General features: G+C 36.5%; 1 protein-coding gene across 2 annotated transcripts; it reads left to right on the top strand.

Annotated features, from left to right (window-relative positions):
* The first annotated feature begins 6,496 nt into the window (after positions 1–6,496).
* Positions 6,497–12,344, top strand: LOC111985652 (jasmonoyl--L-amino acid synthetase JAR4). Of its 2 annotated transcripts, none has more exons than XM_024017306.2 (5): positions 6,497–6,835; positions 7,973–8,281; positions 8,380–8,481; positions 8,807–9,630; positions 11,717–12,344. In XM_024017306.2, the coding sequence occupies exons 2-5, from the start codon at positions 7,989–7,991 to the stop codon at positions 12,253–12,255; spliced, it is 1,758 nt and encodes a 585-aa protein (XP_023873074.2). In that variant the 5' UTR covers positions 6,497–6,835; positions 7,973–7,988; the 3' UTR covers positions 12,256–12,344. The 2 variants fall into 2 exon arrangements, with proteins under 2 accessions (XP_023873074.2, XP_065618566.1); XM_065762494.1 differs by lacking the exon at positions 6,497–6,835 and adding an exon at positions 7,405–7,568.
* The last annotated feature ends 8,715 nt before the right edge of the window (positions 12,345–21,059 follow it).

Raw genomic sequence — 21,059 nt, 5'->3', positions numbered from 1 at the left:
ACCCTTTTCCTCATTTCCTCTTGGAAAACCTCTAAAGGAATCCCAGGGGTTCCAAACGAGTATTCCTCGTCTGTGGAACCACTCTTACTATTGCCACTATAACCCCCACTACTATTATTTTTGTCATGATACTCGTCTATTTCCCTATCATCCCTATCACTAGATGAAGGAACTACAATCTCAGCCATTCATAAGAAAGCTCTTGTAAAGTTGTGATTTACAACTATGTGTTTTGTTGGCTTTTATTCCGTTCCAAATTTGATTATAATTACTATCAATTGTTTATACCTTGTATTTGTTGTGGGAATTATTGTAAGGGGTGTGTGATAGAGAGTGTGTGAAGACTCAAGCAATTTGGAAGCTGATGGAATCTCGCGGGTATCTCGCGACTAAGCTTCCTGCGAAGTGAAGCATGTGCCCTGCACATGCTGGAATGTGAAGAGTCATGACAGATGGAGACAGCTGTCTCTTGCGAGTATCTCGCGAGTAAGGCCTTCCCGCGAGACACCCGCAAGACATGCTGTTCTGCCAGCCTGTACTGACTGACTCACACATTTTGCACCTATCCTATATAAACCCCCATTACCCACAAATGTTGTGGAATGCTTCAGAGAGAAAACCCTAGCCAAACACATTTGTAATTAGAGATTGTCATCCCCACCTTTCTCTATACACTTGCTTGTGGTATCTCCTCAACCCTTCCCTTTCCATTTCCACACCATTGAGAGGTTGATAGCCCAAACACTTACCACACCTTTTGAGAGTGTTGTGTGACATTTTGGTGCTGCTGGGAAGCATTGGAAGAAGCCTGGAATGGCAGATGCAACATGAAGCTTGTTGCGGGATCCGGATAACTAAGACAAGACACGGTTCCGAGAATCCGTGTTGGAGTAGGAGCTTGGAGGGCTTAGGTACATCGGGTAGATTAGGCTTGGAGGGTCTCTTGCTTACTCATGTATCCCAACTGATTGTCTAGTGGATCGATTTCCGCTTAGAGGGCGGCGGAGAGGTTTTTCGCCGAGTTCTTCGGTTTCCTCTTCGAAAACACGTCTTGGTGTTTTCTGTGTTTGCATCTCTCTTCCCTACTCTTTTATATTCCATTACACTGCTGTGTTGTTTAGTTTATGGATTAGAGTAGCTATATTGTTCATCCGCTCGCTTTTACACTATTCCGCTTGTTGGAGTAGGAGCTTGGAGGGCTTAGGTACATCGGGTAGATTAGGCTTGGAGGGTCTCTTGCTTACTCATGTATCCCAACTGATTGTCTAGTGGATCGATTTCCGCTTAGAGGGCGGCGGAGAGGTTTTTCGCCGAGTTCTTCGGTTTCCTCTTCGAAAACACGTCTTGGTGTTTTCTGTGTTTGCATCTCTCTTCCCTACTCTTTTATATTCCATTACACTGCTGTGTTGTTTAGTTTATGGATTAGAGTAGCTATATTGTTCATCCGCTCGCTTTTACACTATTCCGCACTTTATATTATAGTTATGTAAAATCTATCGAGCCGTAATTTTAATCGGGGGTCTAAACAGCTCTTGTGTTTTTCAACACGTTTTCGAGCTTTCAGCTCTAAAGAAGAAAACCTTAGATGAAGAAGGAAATAATACCTTATGCTTGATAAAGAAGACTAAGGACAAAAGAAGACTTCTAGACGACGTGCAAAGGACGAACCTAGACAAGAATGTCAAAGAGGAAAATTCATAAAAATGAGAGGGTAAAAGAGGTATTAAGCTATTTATAGGTGACTAGGTGGGTCATTGAAGCGTCACGGACCAATCAGAAGACACCACGTGGCCACTTTCCTGAAGAACGAAGCAACGCGACCTCTTGGCTACTATGATCACGCCACGTGGCAACACCTACACCAATTGATTTCATCAAGTCATTGGACACCTTGACGAAGAAGACTAAGGACGAAAGAAGACTTGTAGATGAGGTGCAAAGGACAAGTCGAGACAAGAATGTCAAAGAGGAAAATTCAAAAAAGTGAGAGGGTAAGAGAGGTATTGAGCTATTTATAGGTGACTAGGCGGGTCATTGAAGCATCACGGGCCAATCAGAAGACACCATGTGGCCACTTTCTCGAAGAACGAAGCAATGCGACCTCCTGGCCGCTATGATCAAGCCACGTGGCAGCACCTACACCGATTGATTTCATCAAGTCATTGGACACCATGTGTATGACTCAAAAATGAATCAAAAAGTGACACATAAAAAAAGAAAAAAAGAAAAAAAAGAAAGAAAGGTATGACAAGAGCATGGACAACCTATGGACAAAGGGGCAACTAATGATGATCAACAACAAGTAATCTTCGTCCATAATGGTCATCCAAGACTAGTAGCATCCAAGATAGTCTTCAAAAAAAAAAATAAATAAAGAATATGCACCACAAACATAAAATAAGGATGTCTAAGCATGTCACTAGTCATCCAAAACGGATTTGGTTGTTCAAAGAGAACATGGACGTCCATACCATGAGAAGGTATGGACGACCAATAAATACCTAGTAAATTTCTGAACATTTTCCACAATCTTAAATGATTAGACCACTAACCCTTAACTCAGAATGTAGGGTGAATTCTCTGAAATTCGCTTCACTCTCCCTATCAAGTCCACACATCTCCCACAATGTTAGTGGAATCTAACAAGTAGACCCACTCCAAACACTCTATAAAAGGGACCAAGCCTCATCCAACTAGGGTATGTTCTACTATTCACTCACTCACCACACTTTAGGTTTAGAGAGAAAAATGACTTAACTGTCAGAGGGTCCTTGGCTAGTTCACCCTAGTCACCTTCGATAGTCTTTTCCTTTATTTTCAAGTCATCCAACCATTGAAGCCCGGAGCATTCAGCCTACTAATTTTCGAGCATCATCAATTATGATTTTAATTTTTTTTTTTTTAAAAACTCATAATATTTCATCACATAAGATTTTGAGGTTTCATAAATTTACAAGTCATCATCTATACTATTTACTAACCTCATCGCACGCGCTTCACGCATGCGATGAGGCTTTTTATTTTTTATTTTTTGGGTTTACACGTTTTACTCATGGTAGTTTTATTTATTTATTTTTATTATTTTAAGAAAAAGTTGTATTAGTACTTGACTACTAATGTGGGAGGGAAATGTGGAGGTGGGAAAAAACAGTTTAGTTATAATAATAAAAATATTAATTTTCAAATTACCTTATCCACTTATAAAATTTAGAATTTTAAAAATAATTTTACAATCTAACACTATTGTTTAAATTTTTAAATAACGACCCACTAATATCTAATATCATGAGAGTAGTGGTGGAATGCTAATAGGATTATTTTGCACGTGTCTCTCACTCATTAGATTTTTTTATAACCAACTGCTACTTATTTGTTACAAATACTTTTTTTCCCTCAAAACGATCGTACTTTTGCTCAACTTGATCGATTGCACAGAAATTTGCAATGTCAGAGTCCTCTGCTGTTCCTAAGATTTCTGAGAAGCGTGACTGTCAAAATGGTTTGTATCCACTACAATTATATGTTCTGATGAAGCTGAGAAGTTCACTAATGAGTCACACAATGCCTTCACGCTCGTATGTTAACCTACACAAGACAAAGGAGAAAACTTATCAAAGGGCACCGGTGTGGTGCCGGCCAAATACCCTCTGAAGGTTAAGTCAGAAAGTATTCTCACAACTCTAGAGTGCTAGAGAGGGTAAAATAATGCGTACCTTGGTTGGAGAGGGTATTGAGGCTTTTATAGTAGTAGAGGGTTGACATCTCTTCCTTGGCACGGAAGTCTTTTCCTTATAGGACTCTTCTTGTAGAATCCTAAACGTGATGGACAGATCTTCTCCTTATAGGGAAGATCTTTACCAAATATATGAGATTTCCAGAGTCCAAGTAGCGCAAGGACTCTGTTTGGGACCTTATGAGAATGGGCCAAAATATTCCCACTAAGGGCTTCAACAGGCCCATGGTCAACTAGCCCATCTATCTTCCCTCCGTCCGTATCAAGTCCGTCCACATGAGATCCGTCCACTTAAGGCCCCGTGCAAATGATGGGCTCGTCCATTCTGACGTCTGCGGACTATAACCGGCCCGTACAATCACAATAGGCATCCTAGCGTGTATTTTCTCCCTTTCAGTTGCCCCCTCACCCGATGGGCCCGTCACGTATAAGAGAACGGACCCATGGGGTGACGGATTCAAAATCTCGTATCATCTCCATGACACCTTTGTCCATGAACTTTCATCCGTACACTGCTAGATCAGGAGTTGACACATTAATGAGCTGTGCCAAGTGTCATCCTGTCAATGGCCATTGTTTTGGAACGAGGTGCCGCTTCGTCTTCCGTGCACATCTCTTATAAATATCGATCCTCCGCCCCTCATTTTCCAACTTGTTGCTGGAAGAAATTGTCAGAGCGAGTCCGTCACACCTGTCAGAGAACAGTCCGTTCACTTACATACCCGTCACCTGCCACATCTTGTTCACTTCGATCTTCTGGTGAGTTATTTCCTATCCGTCCTCTTTTAACTTTTAGCTCTTATTTATTTCTTCACTTTATGCGCTCGTCGTTCTTTCCAACCCGTCAAAGTCTTAGGTTTTGTCATTACCTGTAGGCCATGTCTAGTGCGTCGAGTAATCAATTGGTCATTCGTGACGGGGCGGATTACGAAGGGGTATACCCGTCAGGTCCCAAAGACCACAACGTCCCAAGTGAGAGTAGTCCGTCGTCATCCTCCTCGTCCTCAACAAATGAGGGCTTGGAGATGATCAAAATCCATGAGGGTTCAGCAGACGATGAAGAGCCAATAGTTAGGTCCGTCGTGGGAGCTGATGGACTTAGGGAGTTCATCATGCTCCCAGAGTGGACGGTACACGCCTTCACATCTACTATCAAGGAAAGCCATTTTTGTTGGTTAAATTTGATTTTGTATCTCATACAAAACACATAGCGGAAGCAACAAACAAAGATCTATTTCATTCATGATTGATAACTTGCACTATATAAATTCTAGAATTTAAGAACAAAATAGCGTACCTTGGTGTGGAGAAATTCAAAACAAAAGATTATAAGTACTTGGGAACGCTTTTAATCTTCACTCCAATTCCACTTTACGCCCAAGAAGTGTGGTCTCTCAATCAATTTCCAAGGGAGAATAATTGAGTGGTTTCACTCGCACATACACACCACTTCACAATGGTGTCTAAATTTAAAAAAAAAAAAAAAAAAAAAAAAAAAACGCCATTAGAATTCTAGTAAATCATATTTTCTTTAAATAGTATTGATAGGTACCAAAGTATCATCCTCCAAATTAATGGACTATAAAGACGCAAAATTAATCTCTACCATAGATATAAAGATAGACAGGCAAATTGTTATGATCATCCATTGCACAAATTATCAATACCATTAATAAATTCAGACACGTGTTTTTTTTTTTTACTTAAATAGGTAAACCGACACATATTACTCCACAATAATTGCACCATCAATGAGGCCACGGTCATCAAAGAGACCCGTATGAAACCCTTCACACACTGCATGGCAAAAGTATGCAATTATCATACATTACACTTAAATAAGCCTTTCCAGAGCTAGTCATTCTTCTTCTCCAAGGGACTTACTTTATCATCATAGGTCCTATGGTTAGCACCACACCAATATCCTAATTTTTTTAAGGTTAAAATGGCTTAATATCACTATTTTGAAAATATTTTACAATTTATTACTGCTTTTGAAGTACATAAGGATCTACTACTAATTAGAAACAAGAGTTTGGGTAACTCGAGTTTTTTATGGTACTCAAATTCTATGAACTCGAGTTCCACTGAAAAAATTTTGAAAATTTTTTATTGAACTCAAATTCGAGGAACTCGAGTTCCATAAAAAAATAGCACAGCAAATTTAAAGACTATTTTTTTCAAAAAACTCAAGTTTCACAAACTGGAGTTTCAAAAAAGTTGTAAATTGCTAAATATTTTACAAACAATGGTAAATCTATACATATTTTCCCAAATAATAGTATTGGTTTTTTACCCTTTATCTCTTTGTTTGCAGGTCAACTTGTGGATCATTGGTCGTCCATCTCTTTGAACAATAGATCAACTGAAATTTCTAATATCATTAAGTGTTTTATATATATATATATATATATTCATATATAATAAAATTATAATTAATATTTAACGTTAGATATATAGTTCCATAAATAATCACACTTATAATAAATATCTATTTATAACTACAACAATTATAAATCTCATATTTAGACAAAAAAAAATTAAAGAAAGAAAGAAATTATATTAAGTTGAATTTTTCCCTTACCAATTAGTCTTTTTTAAATTATGGATGGAAAAATAAATTCTTACAAACTTAACCAGAACAATATTTTAGGGGAAAGAGAGAGAGAAAGAAAGAAAAGTGACTCTTCAAAAAAAAAAAAAAGTGGACGGCATAGGATGAGGTTGACTAGTACTAGTAACGCCTATATATAATGCCAAACTGCTGGAGAATCTTGCCTCATATCGCACCCAATCCTCTATACTCCATAGCCTAATCAAAAGTAGCAATTTTTATTACTCACTACTAAAATAAACGTTTCACTTCTTCTTCAACTTCAACAATCTCTCTCTTTTCTGTGTACTTTGTTCAGGCTGAGAGATTGCATTGAAGTCTTCCAATTGTAACGCTTTTTCAACCGTATTTCGTTGATATCGAGACTCTTCTCTTCTCTTTCCTCTATCATTTTTTTTAGTATACATCAAAATCAAACTCCATTTCTCTCTCTTTCTTGTCTCTGTTTATCACACTGTGCCAGTCAGAGACTCAAAGTAAGGTTTCAGGTATAGTTTTGCGCAACTTTCCTCAAAATTTTTTGAATACGAGGTTCGTTATCCTCGTTAGTCGCCGACCATTTGGGTAGTAATGTTTTTGATGTTTCTGCTTCTTTTTAATCTGTAAACACATCTCTGAATTGGGTTTGTTTTACTTTCTATTATCAAAGTCGTTTTCTTTCTCTAAAAGGTCTTCAGTTTTCAATTTGAGAAACCCAAAAAAAAAAAAAAAAAACTTTTTGATTCGAGTCCTTTTTGTTTCTATCACAACTTTCTGGCTTCGTTTCCCACATGGGTTCTATTTTATTTTCTTGTTGCTTTTTTTTTTAAAAAAAAAGAGAATTATGTACTTTTAGTTTTTTTTTTAAGTTAATTCAATTCTCAAATTCTGGATTAATATAAATAAGCTAGAAAGTCTAGCTATGAAGCAATATCAATGGTACTTGTTGCTTTCAAATGGCTTTCATGTTTAATTAGTTCTGCCTTTCTTTCTGGGAATCTGTTTCTGGAAAAATTCTCTATAGTTGACTAAGTTGACTACCGTCAAAAAGAAGATACAAGTTTTGAGGTATCGTTATGGCTTTGAGAAGACTTGTTCTCAGAGATTGGTTCTTGGGTTTGGTGATCTTCCTTTCTTTCCTTCCATGTTGCTTTCAATTTTTTTGACTTTTCCACTTTCATAGCTTACCAAAATTTTCCCAAGCTTTCTCTTTCATTTTCTACAGTGAAGCTGTTCATATTGGTATGTATTTTTGTCCTTTGGTTTTTGTTAAAGGATTTAAAATTCAACTCTCTTTGGTTAAGCAAAAAGACTTGTGAGTCTTATATTATCCTATGATTTAAATGTTTTTTTAGTTGTTCCAGTTTCTGGGTTTTCCAACTCTGCCATACCTATTTTATTGACAATTAAATTATAATTCAAAACTTGCGTATGTGTTTGTGTATATAAAAATATTGGCTTTTCTAACATCTCCATCTGATACCAAAAAGAAGGTCTTTCAGCTTATTTGAATTCGTCATCGATATCTGTTGCTGTGCGCGTGAGAACATACTGGGGATATTCGATGAATTTTTATTCTAATTTATAATACAGATTGAGTGTTTGCCTTTTGTGTTATTTGGTGCTCACTTTTCATGTGGCTGCAGTCAAAGCTTTGTGAAGATGGTAGAGAAGATGGAAGAGTTTGACCAAGAGAAAGTCATAGAGGAATTTGAAACATTAACCAAGGATGCTGAGAGGGTTCAGAGAGAGACCCTCGAGAAGATTCTTGAAGAAAATGGATCAGCAGAGTACTTGCAGAGTCTTGGTCTCAATGGAAGAACTGATATTGAGAGCTTCAGGGCTTGTGTTCCACTTGTTACTCACCAGGATTTGGAACCCTACATTCAGAGGATTGTGGATGGTGATTCTTCTCCCATTCTCACTGGAAAACCAATCACAACCATCTCATTAAGGTCTTTCTAAATTTTTACGTTTCAGATTTAGTCTTGTCTTTTTTTAAATTGAATATTCAAGTTTGTGGGACTGAGAATTAATTTTGAATTTATTGCAGTTCTGGTACTACTCAGGGAAAGCCAAAGTTTATACCCTTCAATGATGAATTGATGGAAAACACCTTGCAGATATATAGGACTTCTTTTGCTTTTCGCAACAGGTAAATAAACTATTGTCTGAAAAAGGGATTTTCTGTGTGTTATATATTTTTCACAAAAACTTTTTGCTAGTTGGTGAGCATAGACTATACCTCGTTGGACTACTATATCATATATGTGGAACCCTTTTAAACTTTATTTTGGCTTTTTCTTGAATGAAGAAATTGACTGAATCATTACCTAGGAAAAAAAAAAAGAGTAGGAAGAAATACTTGATAGTTAACTAATAAATTAATAATGTGATTAGTTTGTGGTCAAAAGGGTGTTTGAGTTTGCCTCCCTCATACATACTTTTTATCTGATCTAAAAATGTTTCCCATTCTACAGAGAATTTCCTCTTGAGAATGGAAGGGCATTACAATTTCTTTACAGCAGCAAGCAGTTCAAAACCAAAGGAGGTCTGGCAGCTGGAACTGCTACTACTAATGTGTTCCGTAATTCGATGTTCAAAAAGGGAATGAAGGCAATTCAGTCCATATCTTGCAGCCCTGATGAAGTGATATTCGGTTCTGATTTCCACCAGTCATTGTACTGCCATCTCTTATGTGGGCTAATCTTCCGGGATGAAGTTCAATTTATATCGTCTACTTTTGCACATAGCATAATGTATGCATTCAGTACCTTTGAGCAAGTTTGGGAAGAACTGTGCAATGATATTAGGACTGGGGTTCTCAGCAGCAGAATCAATGTCCTGTCCACCCGAACTGCGATGTCCAAATTGCTGAAGCCAAACCCTGAATTGGCTGATTTGATTTATAAAAAGTGCTCAAGTTTGAGTAATTGGTATGGATTGATACCAGAACTTTTACCTAATGCAAAGTACATATATGGGATCATGACCGGGTCGATGGAGCCTTATTTGAAAAAATTGAGGCACTATGCAGGCGGGCTGCCCCTGTTGAGTGCTGATTATGGGGCCTCTGAAGGGTGGATTGGAGCAAATGTCAATCCAAAATTGCCACCCGAGTTGGCCACTTATGCTGTACTTCCTAATATTGGGTATTTTGAATTCATCCCACTCAGGGAGAACATTGAGGATCAGGGTCACAATAATATGGAGTCCAGTTTCCTGCGTATGGAGCCAAAGCCAGTTGGTTTAACTGAAGTCAAGATTGGTGAGGAGTATGAGGTCATTGTCACTAATTTTGCAGGTATGTAAGTTTTTTTGATAGGGATTAAATTTATTTTTGAAAATGGAAATTTAGAAATGTGTACTGCTTTATAATGCACAGAATTGGTTATAAATAGAATATAAATAAGAGCAATAATTATTCTTTACAAACCCATATCTTCTGCTTTAACGAATTGTCCAGTTTGTCACTTTGTCTCATAAAACTCTTCTATGTGCATGCACTGAACCATTTATTTGAATGGTCAGTTACCTTTTTTTTGCTACCATCCATTTAATAAATAAAGCATGGCTTAATTGCTCACCATGTGAATGTAGGTGTAGAGAGAACAACTTCTATCCTTATTTAACTTCACTCCTACTGTCTTGTTTATTTGCTTATTTGTTTTGTTAATCTTTGTGGTCATTAATGAGATTCTTAATCCACTAGTTGACATGACTAACCAGCTGGATAAGACACATGCATCTATTATTATTTGAATGGTGAAAGAGATATTCAATTAATTGACATGTTACTAGGATTCCTCAACTGTAGTCTATAGCCCTCTGTAGGCCTTGGTTGCATATTTATTGCCCCCATGTATGGCACAACAATAGGAAACTGGGAGACCCCTTGTGTACACTACACTACTGTATGTTGTTATTTACACATCAAGTTTTATTAATTTGCATACAGTGACATTTTCTTTGTAGATACAGTGATACTTAGGCATTTTTGGTTTCTTGTTCCACGTGTGCTAATAATTTTTAATTTAATATATAGTATTTTATTGAACTTTTATATTTCTATTTTTTTTAATACATTTTTGTTGTCCATCCTTTAAACTCTCATATCTAGTTCTAAACACCTTACTGGGGAGTTTTATCCAGCATTCTCCACTGTTTGTACTTGAACTCTATTTATCTCTGTAGTGCAAGTTGGTTCTCAAAAAATTTATTTGATTGGCCCAGCGATTTGAAAACTCAATGCACATGGGCACTTAAACTCATTGCTCCAAAAAAAGGTTATCATGTCCTTATCAACTATTACTTGAACATATATGTCGTAATTGCTGAAGAAAAATGAGCATTTTATTGTTGTTTTAGGAGATTTTGTATTATAAAAAAGCAGAAGTCAATGTTTTCATTCTTCTATTGTTTTGCTAGCGTAGAAAGGAAGAAAAAGCATATTTACAAAAATGATGTCCTAAGGGTAGTTTGGTCATTTTCTAATATGTGTAGCAACACCCTCTATATTTATATGCAATTGAATTGACCTGAGGGAATATGGGTGAAGTTTATCTGAAATCCTTATGTAAGACAAATATGGGGCAGGTGATGTCTTTTAGTTTAATCTGTTAAAATATACTGTTTGGTAATGGTTTGAATTGGACTATATTGTAACAAAAATGTCTTTGTTATGTGATAATTCAAAAGTAGATACCTAATCACATTAATAGAACTTGTATTTATGTATGAAAGGGAAAATCCTTATTTAGTAATTGGCCACTGAATCCTGTATCTGCAAGTAATCAAAATATATTTATAGTCAACTCTGCTCCTTGACATTTTATACTTTTTAAATGTTTGTGATGCCTTCGCATATTTGTTTTTTATATAAATCCAAGGAGGATTAGAAACAGATGTTCTTCCTTCCAATTAGAGTACAATTTTTAATTCATAATCTGGGATTTGTAATTGAGTTGTATAATCTGTTACTGATTTTATTGTTCTGGATTGTATGTACTATGACATTGTCATCACTTGTTGAATTTGGAAACCTGCAAGTTCTCTGTATGTATGTGTGCAATTTTTTGTTGCTTTGGTTGAATTATTTGTCTTTTCTATTTGCTTGTAAAAGATTTTTTTCAACCAAGCACCAATTATTTAGGCGACAAAACTAATATAGGGATATGTAGGACACAAATGTAATACATACCATGTATGTACATTCATGTTCAGAAAATAAACATGGCTTGTACAGTTTAAATTCCTGCTTCTGTTAATTTTATATTGTGTTAGCGTTATTGGGTACGTATTCTTGTTCCAATGAAAATATATTTGATAATCATGCTTGTGCAGTGTAACATTTCTGCTTGCTTAGACCTTTATTTTGCATTAAATTTCAGGTCTTTACCGGTATAGGCTAGGAGATGCAGTGAAGGTAATAGGCTTCCATAACTCCACCCCGGAAATCAAATTTGTCTGCCGGAGGAACCTTCTGCTTACTATCAACATTGACAAGAATACTGAGAAAGATTTACAACTTTCTGTGGAAGAAGCAGGAAAGGTATTGTCAGAAGAGAAACTAGATGTTGTTGATTACTCTAGCTATGTTGACTTATCTACAGACCCTGGCCACTATGTTATCTTTTGGGAAATAAGTGGTGAAGCAAGTCAGGAGGTTCTTAAAGAATGCTGCAACTGCTTGGATAAATCTTTTGTTGATGCAGGCTACGTTAGCTCTCGCAAGGTCAATTCCATTGGCGCACTTGAGCTCCGAGTTGTTAAAAGGGGAACTTTCCAGAAGATTCTAGATCATTATCTAGGATTAGGATCTGCTGTTAGCCAGTTCAAAACACCAAGATGTGTAGGGCCAAGAAACAATTTGGTGCTGCAAATCTTGTGTGCCAATGTTGTTAAGAGCTACTTTAGTACTGCTTTCTAGTGAACATCATTATCGTATATGTTGGAATTGAAATTTGGATCTTCTCCTATATAATAATCCAATCTATGTTAATGATAGGTTTCTAGGAAGGCAATGATTTCCCCTATGTCACATGTGAATGGTTATTTATGTTGTTCTTCTTCCATGTCCTTTTAATGTATTAAATGGTCCAGAGATTTGCTTCAGCTGTAGCTGAGCTGAGATGCTGTTGCGCTGGGAACGGACTCATTTTCCGAGCAACAATGGTAGTATTGGGACGGAGCTGATATGTGACCATTTTAGAACATGTGTCTATAAAAGACCGTAAATGTCTACAATGTCATGCTAGTATATAGACTTGTATAAGAATATTTTACGCAAACTAAAAACCATTATTTTGATAATATTTAGTAATCAATCAGACCCAAAAAAAAAAAAAAAAAAATGAGAGAGAGAGACAGACAGACAGACAGAAGAACAATCATCCACACGTGATGCTTGTTTTTAGTAGGGAAAAAAGATGCTAAAGCAAATGGCAAAGGATTGAGATGGGTGCCATATTGTTTAATGGGCATAGTGTAGGAGGACCACATGAATATAGATCAACCTCTACAGAGGAGACAAAATCATGCCTTAAATAAGTTGGTGGATGACATTGATTCCATTCAACTCATATGGAAATAGTTATACGAAAACCATATTGTTTATTGGAAAAAGATTTAATAGACAATTTTAAAAATAAATTATGAGAAAAGAAAAAAAATTTATAATTTTTTATATTTTCCATAAAAATGGTATCAAAATTTTTATTAAAATTATCATAAATACTCAAAAGTGCCAGTTAACTAGACCCATTATTATAGTTCTTTGTCTATAGAAAAGTTTCTCTGTGCTTAGTAATTTAAAACTCTCTCTCATTTCTCTTGCACAGTAGAATTGGTTGTCCCTTCTACGAAGGTGTTTTAGTATAATTGGAGTAACAGTGTTATTCCTCCGCTTGTTGGGTTTCCTTTCAGGGGATTTGGAAAACAGTTGAGAAAGTGAGAGTATGGATGATCTAGCTCAATCATGGAATCGGCTTACTCTCTCTGATAGAGAAGGGCCTGTTGTCTGCTTAATGATGATAGAGTCGTGGATTTCTCCATTGCCGCAAAGTTTTTGACTAAGCGAGCTATCAATATTGATGTTATAGCCAGAACTTTTACCTCGTTATGGAGAGTTAGGAATGGTTTTAAGATTCATAATTTTGGTGATCATAAAATTCTGTTCACCTTTGATAACAGTGAGGATGTTGATAGGATTCTGGGATGCGAGCCATGCAGTTTTGACAAACACTTAGTGGTCATGCATCGCTATGAAAACGAGTCACCACTGTAAGATATTAAATTCGACAAAACCACTCTCTGGGTACAGGTTCATGGAATCCCGATCATGGAGGAGGTTTTCGCGCTAGCTAAACCAAGACTCTTTGATGGTGGTCACTTTATATGTGTTCAGGTATCCATTGATCTATCCTTGCCATTGTGTCATGGCAGATTTATCTCTCTAGGCGATGGGAAACAAGTGTGAGTATCTTTCAAGTACAAGCGATTGCCCAATATTTGTTACTGGTGTGGTCAGCTTACACATGATGACAGAGATTGCAAGCTTTGGATTGAGAGTGAATGAACAATATAAACTGAGCAGCGAGAATTTGGACCTAACCTGCGAGCACCTCCATTTTTTGCTTCAAGGAAAAACATGATCTCAGTCCCTGGTCAATGTGGCGAAGAAAAAGATGACTGCTGAAAATATGGTAGACCAGAATCTAGGCCATCTCTCAGGTTCAGGGGGGGAATCGTGCAGCAACCACAAAAGGAAACGGCTAGCAATGAAGCCGAGAATAATTCTCCATCAATGCCTAACGCTTTTGGTGGAGTAAATTTGGTTGAAATGGTAATTCAAAATCAAACAGATACGATGATAATTGAGGAGTTAAAGTCTCCTAATGATTTTGAAATAGCATTAAAGGATATTGATGAAGAGTTAGGTTTGGCTGAGGAGTTTGCTTCAACCAAGGAGTCTTTCAAGAGACCTGATGCACGTGAACCTCAAACGGCTAAAGTTTCTAATCCAAAAGAAAACAAACGTGTTCTCCCAACTTGGACCCGAAGAACCAGAACACACACCAGTGACAGTACAACACAAACGATACACACTTCAGGAAAGAAAAGATCAGTAGTTGGAGATGAGGTTCACACAGAGTTGCCAGCCAAACATTTTCAGGCTTCTCATAGTGAAGGAAAAACATCTTTTGTATTGGTGGAGGTAGACAGTCAGCCCCACCAACAGCAATGAGTTGTTTAGCATGGAACTATCGTGAGCTTGGGAACCTACGTACAGGAAGAGAGCTCGTTGAAATTGTACAAGCAAAAGATCCCTCTGTATTGTTTTTTTAGCCAAGTCACTTACAGATGATGCAAGGCTAGAGTTCATTCAAGGGAATATCGATTTTGATCACAGGTGGGTTGTTCCAAGGGTGGGATGAAATGGTGGGTTGGTTCTCTATTGGAGAGCAACGATAAATTTAATAGTGGAAGGATCAGACAAACATTATATTGATGTTGTGATTGATAAGATTACGGAAAACAAATGGTGATTAACTGGATTTTATGGTGAACTTGATACCGCAAAAAGACATGAAGCTTGGGATAAGTTAAAAGCTCGAAATTCATGGCCTGAGTGGCCGTAGCCGTGTTACGGTGATTTTAATGAAATTATTAGGCAGGATGAGAAAGTCGAGGGAGCAAGGCAACCTTACAATCAAATGTAGCTATTTAGGGAGGTGATTGATGAATGTGGCTTCATGGCACTTTGAAAATGGCAATTCAACATGGGAGAGACTTGATAGGTGCTTGGTTACAAATAGTTAGTTCATGAAATTTCTGGGATCACCGGTGCATCACTTAACATGAAATTCATCTAACCATGTGCCTATCTACATTTCACTTTCAGGTTTGGATCCACCTGTTCGCAAAAATGTTTTTCGCTTCAAAAAAATGTGGCTTTCAAATACTAGTTGTGAGGAAGTGGCCCATACGGCCTGGAATAGTATTGATGGAGTCGAGGTTGATGGAGAAATATTGGCTAAGGTTGATAAGTGTGGGAAAGATTTGAGTTGGTGGGATAAAAATGTTTTTGGCAATGTATGAATGGAATTGGTTTGTCTGAAGAAATTACTAGATAAAGAAGAAAGGGCAACCATGCTTAGTGGGAACAATTTGCGGGTTAGACAAGTAAAGAAGGAAATTGAGGTCTTGCTAGATAAAGAATCAACCATGTGGGCTCAACGGTCGAGGGTACTATAGGTGAAGCAGGGGGATAGAAATACCAAATATTTCTATTGCTATGCCACAAGGAAATTTAGAAAAAATTCAATGGTAGGAATCAGAGATGAAAGTGGGATATGGAGAGTTAAACAAGAGGAGATAGTCATGGTCATGGTAAACTACTACAAGACACTTTCTTCTACCGAGAAAAGTGTCCCTCCAAGTGTGTTAGCTTGTGTGCCCACAGTTATCAGTGAAGAGATGAATGAAGGCCTTTGTTGTGAGTTTGAGGCATGTGAAGTGGTTACAACTCTATAACAAATGGCACCTCTCAAAGCTCCATGCCCGAATGGAATGCCTCCACTTTTTTATTAGCATTTTTGGAGCACTGTAAATCACAATGTCATAATAGCCATATTATCATGGTTAAACACAGGTGTACCATACCTACACCTTTGAATCATACATTCATCACACTTATCTGGAAACAAATTCTCCTGAACATGCGCACCAATTTTGACCCATTAGTCTTTGTAATGTGCTTTACAAAATATATTCTAAAGTCCTTGCCAATCGGTTGAAAAAAATTACTCTCATCCATTATCATAGAACATCAATCAACCTTTACCAAGGATAGATCAATATCAAATAACATTTTGGTGGCTTTTGAAACCCTGCACAACATACAAAATTATAATTTGGGCACTCATGGGTATATGGCACTAAAATTAGATATGAGAAAGGCATATAACTGGGTTGAGCGGTATTTTTTAGAACTTATGTGGAAAATGGGTTTCAATGAAAGGTAGATAAAAATTGTAGTGGAGTATGTGAAAACAGTTTCATATTCTATTTTAGTAAATGGAGAGCAATGTGATATGATTCATCCTACCAGTAGGATTAGACAGGGAGACCCACTTTCTCCATTCCTTTTCTTGCTTTGTATTGAAGGGTTGAATTGATTGATCAAAAATGCAAAAATACATGGAGGTATTCATGGCTTCTCCCTTTGCAGGAAAGGTCCGAAACTAACACATCTGCTTTTTGCAGATGATAGTCTTCTTTTTTGCAGGGAAACCATGGAAGAATGTGAAAAGGTGCTGGCAATTCTAAATATGTATGAGGAGGCCTCGGGACAAAAAGTAAATAGGAGCAAAACATCTTTATTCTTTAGCAAATCTATCCCTGCCAAAGTGAAGCATGGAATTAAGGTGGCTTTGGGAGTTCCGGAAATTATGCAATATGAAAGATATCATAGGCTTCCTACTTTTGTTGGCAAGGGAAAAAAAAAAGTTTCAATTACATAAAGGAGAGGGTGTGGCGAAAACTTCAAGGATAGGAAGGTAAATTACTTTCCTAAGCAGGAAGGGATGTTTCAAATTACTACTTGGTTTGTGTAATGAAATTGAAGCTCTAATCAAGAAATTTTGGTGGGGGCAAAGAGGTGACTACGGGAAAATTCATTGGGTTAAATGGGAGGATATGACAAAATCAAAAACAATTGGAAAAATGGGTTTTAGAGATCTTGTCATGTTCAACTACTCACTTTTAGCAAAGCAAGTTTGGCAACTTTTGCACAATAAAACCTCACTCTTCTATAGGGTGTTCAAAGCACATTTCTTCCCAAACACAACAATCATGGAGGCTGCCGATACAAGGATGGGATCATATGCTTAGAAGAGTATCCTTAAAGGGAGAGATCATTCGGAGAGGGGCAATATGGAGGATAGGAAGTGGAGAAAATATTAATATTTGGTAGCAACGTTGACTGCCAAAGAAGCATCCACCATAACAGCCAATCTACCCTATGAAGAGCTTCGACAACCATACAATGGACTCCCTATTTGATCCCAACACGAGACGATAGCAGGAGGGATTGGTGGATGGGTTATTTGTGACTGAAGATGCAAAGCTGATTAAAAAAATTCCCCTTAGCCAAAATGCAGCAGAGACACACTATATTAGCCGTACACTAGCACTAGAGAGTATTCTTGCAGGTCCGGTTACAGGTTTCTAAAAGAAGAATCAGAGTTGTAGGCAAATGCACAGGTTCCTCCAATCCGAGATTAGTATGTATGGAAGGGAATCTAGAATATGAGAGCATCGCCAAAGGTCAAAAATTTTATTTCTCGAGCGTGCCGTAACACCATGCCAACAAAAAAAAGCGTTGGTACGAAGAACAGTCATAGCTAATCCGAAATGTGAGCGATGTAAAATCGCTGTTGAAGATCCGCTGCATGCTTTGTGGTCATGCCCAAAACTAGATGTTGTGTGGGCTAATCAAGCGGTGTGGAGTTTCAGACATGGTGTCGAGTTTCTGGACTTTAAGGAGCTTCTGTCATGGCTAATTGTGGAAGGTAAGCAAGTGGAGCTCTTTGCATTTACGGCTTGGACAATATGGAATCAGCGAAATCAAGTCAGGCTGCAATTACAAGCCAAATCGCTTCTCCAAGTGGCTGAACAATCAAATGCACTTATGAACGAGTACAATACAAATCTGCAGGTAACAGAATCCGAGCCAAGTCAAAAAGGCGGAAGAAATGGAAATAGATGGCAGACTCCACTAGTAGGATTTGTGAAGATAAATTTCGATGGGGCCATGTTCGCCGATACCAATATGTCTAGAGTTGGAGTGTTTATCAGGGATGATAATGGTTCGGTTTTGGCCTCTTGCTTGAGGAAAATTTCCCAGGCTTACGAGTCCAATGAGATTGAAACAATGGCAGCGACGACAACTCTCTCATTTGCGCATAAACTGGGGTTTAGACATGCTATGGGTCCGTTTGGATACAACTTATTGTTGTTGAAAGTTGCTGAAAATTTATTATTGCTCAAAACACTGTAGCGAAATAATTTTTAAAAGTATAAATAGTACCGTGTGACTTATTTTTAATATTTTTTAATGGGTAAATAGTGCATGAACAGTGTACACTGTTCATGCACAGTAATTTTTTCCCACAAAGTCAACAAAAGCTGGCAAAAAAAAGAAAAAAGAAAAAGAGAAAACGCAGGCAGAAACGCAACGCAACTAATCACGCTATCCAAACCCTCACTATATTAGAAGGAGATTCACTTGTGTTGATTAATGCTTTGAAGACAGAGGTTCACTCCTTAGCTCCGATGGGTCTGTTGATAGAGGATGTTAAGATGCTTTCCCAAAACTTTGATAAGTTGCTTTATTCTCACACTAAAAGAAATGACAATTCTGTAGATCATAGTCTGACTAAATATTCTATAGGCATACCAAATTTTCTAGTATGAACGGAAGATATCTCACCACACCTCTTTCCTATTTTACAATCTGATTAGATTGATTTACATTAAAAAAATTTCAAAGGTTTTCACTCAAAAAAAAAAAAAAAAAAAAAACTAGACCCATTATTTTATACCATGCGCTATTTCTATAGGGTTACTAGATTACTTCCCCGCATAAAAAGCTTTATTTGTTAAATTAGCAGAATTCAATATCCATGACATTTGCAATTTTACCGGTAAGAAAAAAAATTATTTCTTTTGTTTTTTCTTTTTGGAGTTTTTTGTATAAATTAAATTATGCTGACAACAAACAACAACAGACTAAAAGTTAAAAATTGAAAATCTTGTAACTCAACATCATTTTTCTTTATGATTAAGAAATTGTTTTAAACTAAGGCGATGTTTGTTTCACTATGATATGCCTTTGATGTGATGCACATTACGATGATGTGATGCACATTAAAGTTTTGGATTTTTTATTTTTTTTTATTTTTTTTAACATTACCATAATTTAAAATTTCAAAATATTCACATCATTTTAATCTCATTATCTTTCTAAACAATGTAATGTTATATTTTTGTATTGAGATTGCATTAATGTAAGATTACAATAATGTAATATTATGACATAATGTAATATCACGACAAACTAAACGCCCCCTAAGAGTCTTATAGGCTTTGTAGCTAAACTACATCTCTGGGTATTTACTGTTTGGGCTATGTTAACAGGTGTTCTTATAGCAATTGTTAATAAACTATTTTAGAAAGGTTTATATAATACTTTTATGGAAAAATAAAAAAATTGTCAAAATATTAATTACTTTTTTTTCTTTTTTTAATAAAAATTTTCTTAAAATGATTCACTCTCAAATACCCTCAGAGTTTCTCACAAAATATATATATATATATATATCTTTAGAGCATTCATTAACATTTCCCTTACCGATTAGAACGAAAAAGTCAAAAGTCTCCTCTCTTATTATAACTATTAAAAATTATTAAAAAAAATTGGTATTAGAGTTCACCAACCTTATTTCAAAACTAAACTATATTCTTGGAAGGACAAAGTTGTAAGATTGATCTTAGAAGACTTTTTTTCCCACTAAGAGCGTTTACATCTCATGCCTACAATGGAATAGATAGGAAGTGTTGTAGTGGGTCTTTTATGTAAGTGTCGTTCGTTTTCGTAGGCATAGGCGATGACATCATGTCCAATATACAAGTTTGGTGGCATCAATTTTTCTTTCTCAAATAAAATCATTGCTCCTCACCTCATACACGCATGCGAGAGAGCTAGTGGACCCCCAAAAAAAACACTATTTTTATATTATTTTATTACTTATCTACTTTATAATCCCATTAGTTTGAGAGTGATTACTCCTCACTCCTCTCCTCAACAACCATATCATATGATATGTGGCTGTTATTTGGTGAAAAAAAAAATTCTACCAAAAACAGATATTTTTATGCAGGCTAATATACAAAACTCATCATTTAAATTTCACAATTTTTTATTTCAGTCCTATAAATTTAGAATTTATCATTTTAATTCTCTAAATTTTATTTCTTCCCAATTAAATTCTTCATTAATGTGCCATTAGTTTCTGAGGTTTTACTTTGTTTTTTTTTTTACTATTTTTTTTGTAAGTTTTTATTTACCAGTTTCTGCCGTTTCTTTTATCAATGCGGCGGGCACTGCGCCGCAGACTCCGTCTTTTATCTCGTCTCAAACACTGTTATGCCAGAACTAACAAAGTTGCAAAACGACACAACAAAGAAAGTATACCCTCGCTATGAAACTTCAAATCAAATGGGTCAAAGTTGTTAAAAAAACAAACAGGTTTCAGATAAAAATTGAAATAAGTCATTACAAATTTTGGATCCAACCCAGATGTTTTTTCTTCTTCTTCTTCTTCTATTTTTGTTATTAATTTTACTATAAACCCAAAAAGAGAAACTGAGGACGATGTTTGAGGCAAAGATTCCACAATGAAATATATTATAACTCGGTCTATAAGAAACCAAAATACAATCAAATCATGGAGATGACCAGAGTTTTAAAAAGGAGCCGTACACAAATTTTTAGTTTATGACAATGGATCTCTGCTCCAATCAAAGTTTGTAAAGCTTTAAAGCTAGTTAGCTCAATTAGCCTCAAATAAAAAACAGAGCTAGTAGCCTGCACAAAATCCAGATTCAAATCGGATTAGCAAATCAGCAGCAACCACAAAATCAAATTGAAGACAAAATGGTCTATTTGGT

The sequence above is a fragment of the Quercus suber genome, unplaced genomic scaffold (assembly GCF_002906115.3).
Source record: "Quercus suber isolate HL8 unplaced genomic scaffold, Cork oak 2.0 scaffold_460, whole genome shotgun sequence".
NCBI lineage: Eukaryota > Viridiplantae > Streptophyta > Magnoliopsida > Fagales > Fagaceae > Quercus > Quercus suber.
This window is presented reverse-complemented; position numbering and strand designations above follow the sequence as displayed.